This window comes from Pterocles gutturalis, unplaced genomic scaffold (assembly GCF_000699245.1).
Source record: "Pterocles gutturalis isolate BGI_N339 unplaced genomic scaffold, ASM69924v1 scaffold26809, whole genome shotgun sequence".
In the NCBI taxonomy this organism is placed as follows: Eukaryota; Metazoa; Chordata; class Aves; order Pterocliformes; family Pteroclidae; genus Pterocles; species Pterocles gutturalis.
In genome coordinates this window covers 54,329-63,673 of record NW_010128992.1, presented here as the reverse complement: position 1 = coordinate 63,673, position 9,345 = coordinate 54,329, and the positions used below count along the sequence as shown (strand labels likewise).

Below are 9,345 nucleotides of genomic sequence, written 5' to 3'. Positions count from 1 at the left end.
GGAGGGCCAAGTGGCCTCAAGCATGGGGTATCCATGGTAGCTTATGGCACCAACCAACCTCCTCTCCGAGCTTTGCCTCTATGGCAAAGCCTAACTAGCAATGGCTACTGTGGGTGTCTGTTTTATGGTCTCACTGTTGAGTACCAGGGCAGGCAACCTGGGCTCCTCTTACCAGCAAATCTAATCTCTTGCCCAGTGAATAAGAGATCTGGCAGTACTCAGCTGCCCGCAAGTCCCTCTGAATGTCCCTGTGAAAGGAAATCAAAACACATTAAAAAAACTGAATGTGTGGTTTATTATATTTAAGATGCTATTTGTCTATAGGGTTTAAATATGTCTGTCACATAGTTAACAGTAAATGAATGTAATTTTACATGTTCAGTATTTTGATACACAGTACAGGACTACTAGTGTCGTAAAGGAGCATGGGAAATTAATATTTCCTTGATGCGCACATCGAATCCTGCAGCACCACTTAAAAGCTTGGAGTACAGACTCAAGCTGCAGTATTACAAGTGCTACTAAATAAACCAAGAGACATACCTATGTTAAACGTTAGAGAAACAAAACAAACGACACAAGGGTTTAATATTTAAGATTTGATACAGGATTAAAATACTAATATTTTTAATGTCCTGGTTTCAAATTAATAAATATAAAAACAATATAAAAATATACACCAGTTGATAAAAGGATGCACTGAGTAAGCCTAGAAAGCTAAATTTCACTTTCAAACGTATGCAGGTATGTCTTTAGGGAGAGGATTTCTGTGTAGCTGCGACTAGTCTTTCGGAAGAAGTCCAAGCTTGTGAGCTGTTCAATGTCACGCACACGTGCAGTGTGCATCTTAAGAAGATCTTCAACCCACTTTGATTCATCCTCCAAGCTCTGAAATGTTTAAAAAAAAAAAAAAAGCAACAGTTTTATAACATGTCATGTCAAAAATCAGCTTTGAAAGCAAATGCAACTTTTCTAAACATTGAGTCCATTTGAAGAATTTCTGTGCCCTATTCAAGAATGACTAAGTTAAACAAGTTCCAGGAAAACAGATTTGAAACTTAGCATGCAAGATGATTTCTACAGTTTCATTTCGGACCCGTCTTAAGATGGGGTTGAGACAATGCTTATAGTCATCTTGGAAAATCTGTTCCCATGTTGTAGGTGTTTCAGAAGAACAGCCATATGCTTTTAGGAGATCCATTGGTAACTACATATTTTTTTGTCTTAGAGAAAGAGCTCCCTATAAATCAGCTGCATACTACCAAAGCCCAAACTCAAGGCTGTTTAGCTTTAACCCTACCCCTACACATTATTCTCGTCTAACCAGCACCTCATCTAACACAATATTATTTTAATTTTTCCACTTTACTGTTAGAAGACCATTTTGATTGATTACACAGTTGGGACTATGGTTTATGTTGGTACTTGCAAAATCCTGTTACTAGAACATACATACTGTTCACTGATAGAAAAAGACTTTCTCTAAGCATTTCCCAATATGGAAAAAAAAAAAATCAGGAAGGTGATGCTGCCAGAGTGATCCGGGTTGGGTTGGGTTGCGTGGGTGTAATGTCTCTTACGGGACTGCTCCTGCTGCATGCCTTGTGCTAGCTCCAACGCTTGTTGGAGCCATCCACAAACTAATGTAACTCACTAACACATCGGAAAATCAGCCCTGCAAAACACTGCAGTTACTGGCTGTTTGAGTGCAATAACCAGCCCAGTGACATGTCCTGTTGGCATTGCAGCCAGCCCCAGGGACTGCACGACGGGGACCAGACGTGGGAAAAGGACAGAGCAAACAGGACTTTTCCCCCTTTGGCCTCGCAGGCTGGTACATCTACACAGCTCTCGGGAAACCAAGTTAGGAAAGGAGGGTTGTGCCTCTGGACATTTGGACACCATGTGTCTTGGAAAACTTGCTGATTAAACTCTATTTCTGGGCTCACTCCTGAAAATAAGCCCCTTTCTGACAGTCTCAGCCAGTTCCCCCTACAAAGTGATCCTCTCACCATTCGATACTAAGCTTCAGCAATGCCAGAGCCTAACCAATGCAGCAGATGTGCCACAGACCTGGCTGTGGGTCACCCTGCAAAGGCCGAGAGGGTGAGCGTGATCGTTTGCACAGAGAGGACACGACGTATCGGCGAGGTCACAGCTGGCTGCTCCAACACAAACATCCATGACCCAGTTGCTGCTTGCCTGTTCTGATGCTTTTCAGCTCCAAACTTACTTTCCTCTCCATGACACTAGGAACCTGAGACCCAAAACCAGGTCCAGCCTGGAGCGTGCCCTGCTCACTCCCCTTCGCTGCAGCGCTGTGCTCCAGGAACGCCGCCCGGCAGCACGAGGGTGCAGGAACCTGTTCAGCCTTCAGCCTGGCAATCAGGTTGCCAGTCTGCAAATGGGCCTTCATAGGGATTTTACTGCAAATGAAATCAGCTCTGACATTTTTGTTGTCTTCAAGCCCTCCTTCTGAGCAGGAAATCTGCATTTTTACAGAGCTCAGGTGGGAAGTCCCGTTGCCACAAAGCTCACTGTTTTGCATACAAGGATTCCTAAGAGTTTGCAAAAGATTTGCAATCTTAATAAATCACAGGACTGTAAGTTTGGTTTTAAACCAAGTCCAGCAAGACAGAACTTGTATGACCCCAGAAAATCAATCAACTGATCTAGGTTTTAGTTTTTCCATTCCACAACTGGCCCATGAAACCTCAGGTCCACCAGCAAGGATTTTAAACACAGTGATCAGCTAACATGGTATTATACTACTGCAGAACAACGAATGAAGTGTATATATTTAAAATGATAGTTTTCTCCATCTGTGTTGGTTAGTCTAACCTCAATAGTACAGTGAGTCTTAGAAGGAAAAAATAAGAATTGAAAGCATACAGGTAAATAGAAATAGGCATTCAATTAAAAGGCTAATCTAAAATCCACTGCAAAACATACCAGATATTCTGGACAGAAGAATCTTTATCAGTATCAAATTATTAGTTGGAAAACTGAACATGATCAGAGTGTAGACAGATGGGTGAGAAACTCACTTATTAAAAGAGAAGGTTTTGCTGAAAGGGAAAATAGTGGCCTGGAGGAAGTCTCTAGTAGGGTTCCTCCAGCTTTGGTCTTGAAAAGGACTTTGTGTAATGTATTCATACATGGTTAGCGTGCCAAGGTCATTAGTGTGGTAGAAAAAAAAAACAACAAAAAGAAAACCAAACAAAAAAACCCCCCACGAAACACACAAAACAAAACCCAAAGCAATTAGGAGCTTCTGTCAATGCAGAGGAAGACTGGAATAGCATACTGGAGGATGCATTCATGTTCCAGAGGAAAAAAAAAAAATAAATCCAGGCTGGAACCCATGCACTGGAAGGCTACTAAAATGTTCATCCTCTCTTACAAGAAGAGCAAAAAAGATCCTGGGTCTCCCATGAATAGAGAGAAGTATATGCCTTGAGAATCATCATAAATCACACTAGGGTAAATACCAAGGAAGGCCAGTGAAGGGCTATTTAAACCATAGAAAAATGTTGACACAAGAATAAATGGGTATAACCTCACCATGAATAAACACAGTTTGGAAATGGAACAAATTCAAATGAGAAGAGTAGTAGTGTTCTCCAACGGTTGTGTGAAGAGACAGAAACTGTGTGCAACAAGAGCAGAGTGGATGGAAAGATAATATTTCTTCAGATCTTAAAAGAAAGCTGTGGAGAGGTTAAGGAAAAATTCTTATATTTTCCCATGCATTTTATCCATGAATTATGTGAGGTTTTACACAACCAGTTCTTTGAACAAATCAGATGGAAGACCATGTGCAAAAGTAAGACTGACAATGTATTTGAATGGCAAAATTTTGCCTGGCTGTATTTTCATTCAAGAGTTACATTTAAATATTTTTGGAGTGGTTCGTTGCCATGAAAAAGCTTAGACCATTATCAGCTAATGACTTGTAGTACCACTGGAGCTCCTCATGGATCTGTAAATACATACACCGTAAATAGCATGGCCTACAGAGAAAAGAAGCCTGGGTTGGAATATGAGAAATCAAAAAGTAAAAGAGGCCATTATTCTAAATAGCTCACAAAAAGATTTCAGCAGTTTAAGAGGACCATGACACATAACATAGAGAGGAAAAAAATTGACTTTATCATAAAATCACATATGGGCAGAGATACAAGGACAGAGGCATTAATAATGGCCAGATTAGTAACTTCCTGATCACCGACTGGATCTTGATTCAGAGGAAAGCAGTCCAGAGAAAAACCGCAATGAAATCCATGTAGGACTTTCCGAGACTTCTGGTGGAAGACAACTCTGCCCAAAGCAGTTAAGAGTCCAAACAGGGGGAGGCCAGACCTGCTCAAGAGAGAAGGATACCGCTCCAAAAGCGTGGTTTTAAAAAGAGGGACCTGAAAGCAGGCGATGTTTGATGAATGAGAAACAGACAGTGTTCCAGGTGAATTGTGTACAGAGCTGGAATGACTATTTCTGCCTGTAGCTGGAATAGGAGTCGTAACTTTTTGTGCCAATACAAAATTCACAACATTAATGTGTTCATTCAGGAAACGGTCTCCTGGCAGCCTATAGTGAAGCATCTGTGTGCAGGAATCAGCACAGCTGTGTAATGGGAGAACAAGTTCAGGCGGAAGGACAAGTCTAAATACAGCTGCCTGGGAGGACTGCTGTCCTTGCAGAGCACTGGAGCCTGTGGGGACTCGACCTCACGATCAGCTGCCGTGTGTGTGTGTTATTTTCTGCAGTGCTGACCAGACTGAAGCCTCTGTACTCTACCAAGATTCTTACACTATAGGATCTTGCATCCTAAAGGAAGATAGCAAAGGAACCAGAAGGGTGTCTGGTCACCTCTGGTAATGAGAATTCAAACTTTTCCCTTGAATCAAGACATGTTCTGGAAACAGCAAGAGCTGGCACTCTACCCTCGGCAGCTTTTAGCATATAGTTTTAATACTGTGTGGGTTGGATGTAATCATGCTGTCTGATGCACTCAGACTGCCATAGCAGACAGACTATATTGTACCTGCATATGGAAACAGACCTCAATAAAAACATCAGGTTGGCTGCCAGCGCAATACATCTATGCACACAGCCTCCCCGCAATCTGCTCTGAGGTTACACTGACCGTGTCTGCCAAAACACAGAAGCCCACAGGTTGTTTACTACCAACCTACTGTATGTCAGCTCCTCCAGACAATTTTAGATGCAGTAATAGTTCCATATTTTCTCTAATATCATGGAGGGGTTCTTTTGGCTAATGAGTTGAACATGACACTTAATAGAGTCCTACCCTGTGCTTTCATTCAAGACACCAGTGAGCAGTAGGATCTCACTGTAATGGGGTTTCACATGTCCCAGGGACATGCAGTAGTGCAGCGGAACTTACATTGCAGCTCTCGTCATTGTCAGGCCGGTGGGGAAGGATGTACGAGAGAACAGAGAGCGGTCCATCACACTTGTCAGCTGGCTGAGTGAAATCTAAGCAGCTGGTTATGATGGCGTAGTAATGCGTAGGAACAGGGATGGTGCTGCCTTCCACAAACCTGGGGGAATAAAGCAAACATTTATCCACAAAGGAGAAACCTGTCTGGAAGAAGGTTACTCAAACAGCATGGTCTTTCTTCCCCTACGTGTGAGGACACACATATGTTGTTGAGATGTTTTTAATTCCTAGACACTGTCTGAAAATGAGCATTCAATTAGTTCATGTTTTGATACTGTTTTATGGAAATACAACATGCCAGTGCTGAAAGGCTTCTTCTGTTCAGGGACACAGAGAGAAAGCATTACTGAATTAACAAAAGGCTTGAGCATCTAACTCAATAGCACTGCTATGGTTTGTTATGCTATCCAGCTGTCAACTCTGAAATTCTGGAGAATTCCAGAGAAAACAGATTATTTGGAACATAATTCAGCTTTGCCTCAAGGATGAATGAACACTTAATTTTGAAATCAAGGTGAACAGTTACCTGCTGAATTACCATTTCCTTATTATTACCAGTGTTCTACCTACAGGAGTATTCAGTCTTGATGAACAATAATTTTAGAAAGAGATAGAAAAATATAACTCCTCCCAAAAATCAAATAATATGCAGATAATGGATTGTTTAAGATAAAGTCATCACAAAGAAAAGCAGTGGTGAACCAATGTAAAGACAAACTCTTACTGTTTTATTTTGTCAGGTGTGTCATGTAAACCATCATAGTCATAGTCAAAGATCGGTCCACTTATAACATTGACTCCATTACGTTCAGTGGCATATCTCTTCACCAAAACTCTTTGGAAATAGTTCCATACCTCTGTGGTGGGAAAAAACAAACAAACAAACAAAAAAAACCAAAACCCAAAAAAACACCAAAACACCAAAATTTGGATAAGCCAAAACATGTCAAGATTATTATAAACATTTTTTTTCTTGAAAATAAAAATCCAGTGGACATCATTCACATGATAGTAGGAGAAATCAAAGACTAAGTATTACAGGTTTACTGCAGCTTCATTCAGTTTGGTCGATAAAGCCTATTCAGACTTCTTTGTTCTCTGTTGATTTTTTTCCCCCAACCAGTGATAAAAGGAAATGCACGGTACCACTCCCAGGCTGGCATTGCCATAGACATTGCACAGAGAGCTTGGTGTTCCTTCACCAAGCAGTAGAAACGGCTATTCACGCACTTTTGATGTCCCTGTAAATATTTCCTTTGTCTTTCTTATCTAGTTACAGCGAATGGTGCTGTGGGGTTTTTTAATTCTAGAAAGGAAACAGCACCATGATTAAAAGCCAAATGCAAGTGTTTTAAAAGAAAGGGAAGTACAAAGGTCATATTCTTCCAGTAAAATTCTCCTTGGATATAAAATGTCTAGCTTTTAAATTAGGTGCCATCAAGGATGACCAAATTATGGCATGGCATCTCATTACAGCAACTTTTGGGAAGAGTGTGATACTCTTTCTCTCACCACACCATCCTCAACCTTAACAAGCTAAGATGCTTGCAGAGACAGGAACACACTGGAATCTCCAGTTACATCATTCCTTTCCTTATTTTTTCCTTTTTATTTTAACACTAACAGAAGTGTGTGTAAACAAAGCATCTTAAACTTGTAAAAGTTTAACCTTTCTTTTGCCAGCTCAACCAGTTAAGTCCATGGTTCCCCAGGACTGACAGCAGCACCAGCCTCTGCAAGTTCCCCAGGACGCTCAGTGCCATATGAACTCCCTGCCCTGGCAGATGCAGAGGGCCCCACAGGAATGGTCTAACAAGAACCTCAGCTGCGGTAACCACTTGGCAGTACCACTCCTCCAGCTGCTCGCTCCTCCAATGCATCAGCCCTAACAATAAAAATAGCCCAAAAAGGAAAGCTTCCCTACCCCGCCCCAAGTTTTCCAGCTGAATCAGTTCCCCACTTGGGCTCCCACAGCAGCCGCACAGACAGGAACACTAGTTCAACGGGGAACAGCCCAGGAACATCGTCCTGCAGATCCAGCAAAGTGGGAGCTGTTTAAGGAAGACTCACTACAGAAAAGATGGATACAGAATTACTGCTTGGGGGGATGGGATGGGACAGTGAACTAAAAAAACAAAGCAGAGGAGGGGGCCCCAGGACTGCCACCAAAGCCAGCACAGCATAAACCTGCCACCTTGTATTTTCCCTGTTGTGGAAAAAGCTCTATAATGAGCTTGCAATCAGCTCTCTACATTGCAACGTGCACACACATTCGTAACTCTCCAGGAATATTAGTTCCAGCATTTATTCTTGGGGAATCCTTCACCCACTTGTGACGAACAGGGAGACCACTAGACAAAACGAGCTGCTGGTGGTGGGTTGGTTCGCCTGTGCTCAGCATCGCAGCTAATTTGCTTAGACTAACATTAGCATAAAGAGCATTTTTATGAAGTGATTTGAGAGTGAGAAATCCCCAATAATTTTGCACTCTGTAATCAGTTAAGTGCCTTTGCTCAAATTTCCAGCAAACATCACCACTTGTTCCTACTCAGAGGTTTTTCAGTTCAAAACACTCTTCTGGTTGAAAAGAAAAAGCCTCCCACAGGCTTTGATGTTTATCCAGACCTCTCTGGCCTAAAATCTGAATTGGAAATCTCACAAGAACAGGCTCCTGAAATTGTTCCAAGGCTTCTCAATTCCTGCCAAACCAAAAATGCCACCAGAATAGTCTGATGGTTTTCCTACCTCTTGGCAAAACTAGAGAGAAAAGAGATGTGCAGCAGAAGAAACAATAATATTATATCCCTGTAGTGCTGAAATTTTCAGCCAGGTTTAAGTCATTCCTCATTTTCCATAAATTGGTTTCCTCTTCCTTTTTCTTTACAGGTAATAAATACATTTGGTCATCCTCTAAGGGCATGAATAGAAAATAAAAAATAATCACTTGTCCCTGAACTACAACAACATGCGAAGTACACACTCCCAGGCTTGTGCACACTGCCAGGCAGCTCCAGTTGAGAAGTAAAACCATGTTGCCTAAGTACGTTCTGCACTAGCTTGGGCTGCAGACAAGAAAATCTGAAAAGTCTTGCACAAACTGAATTACTGTGGCATGAAGCAAAATTGTTGAATTACAGTATGTCTCTGCTCTTATCTTAGCCTAGCATCAAGGAAAATAAACCCTTCTTAAACCTTAAATCTCTCTTGTGGTATTTTGCCTGCCCATACCTAGAACTATACAGTAGTAAGCACATGTACTATCTGCTGGCCACAGGTAACTGAACTTTATGTTCTAAACTTCTGACAACAATTCTTTACATAGTCCAGCACATATATCATTAAAAAAATAAAATGTTGGGAAAGAAAGGGCACTTACTTTTGAAGGCAGGGTACATTGGAATGATATTTGTTATTAGAAATGCATCATATTTTGCTTCTGCAGAGGAACTTAATTCTGAAAACAATAAACCAGAAAAATATTAATAAGATGAAGTATCAGAAACTCAAGGAACATAAAAATATTTTGAGAAATGGCTTCAGAGATCAACCAAAAGGAATACTGTCACCTAAATGGCAATCTGAATGCTATATTCAGAAGTGCACAATATATGCATAAAAATTTTCTTTATATGACAGCTGGACATGGAAAGTAAGGATTTTATATTTGCTTAAACTGTCAACCAGTTCAAAATATTTTTATAGCTCATATATTATTGCATTCTCCAAAGTCAGAGAGCTGCTCCGCAGGCTTTTACAGAAGAAGCATGCAATTTCCAGGGAGAAGAGTGCGGCATTATCTTCTAGTTCAGAGCAAACCTCTGCACCGGTAATTCGATATCAGAAATCCACCATCAAATACTTCAGCCATTGAGTGAAGAAGG

The 9,345-nt window shown here is 41.2% G+C and overlaps 1 protein-coding gene across 2 annotated transcripts in view; it reads right to left on the bottom strand.

Moving 5' to 3' along the window:
* Positions 1-276: 276 nt before the first annotated feature.
* Positions 277-9,345, bottom strand: part of ENPP2 (ectonucleotide pyrophosphatase/phosphodiesterase 2) — a 56,852-nt gene continuing 47,783 nt past the window's right edge. For both annotated transcript variants that reach the window (XM_010079812.1, XM_010079813.1), the window contains 4 exons: positions 8,841-8,918; positions 6,189-6,321; positions 5,408-5,564; positions 277-888 (listed from right to left, as the gene is read on the bottom strand). In XM_010079812.1, coding sequence (XP_010078114.1) covers positions 718-888; positions 5,408-5,564; positions 6,189-6,321; positions 8,841-8,918 — 539 coding nt within the window. In that variant the 3' untranslated portion in view covers positions 277-717. The remainder of the gene's footprint in view (positions 889-5,407; positions 5,565-6,188; positions 6,322-8,840; positions 8,919-9,345) is intronic.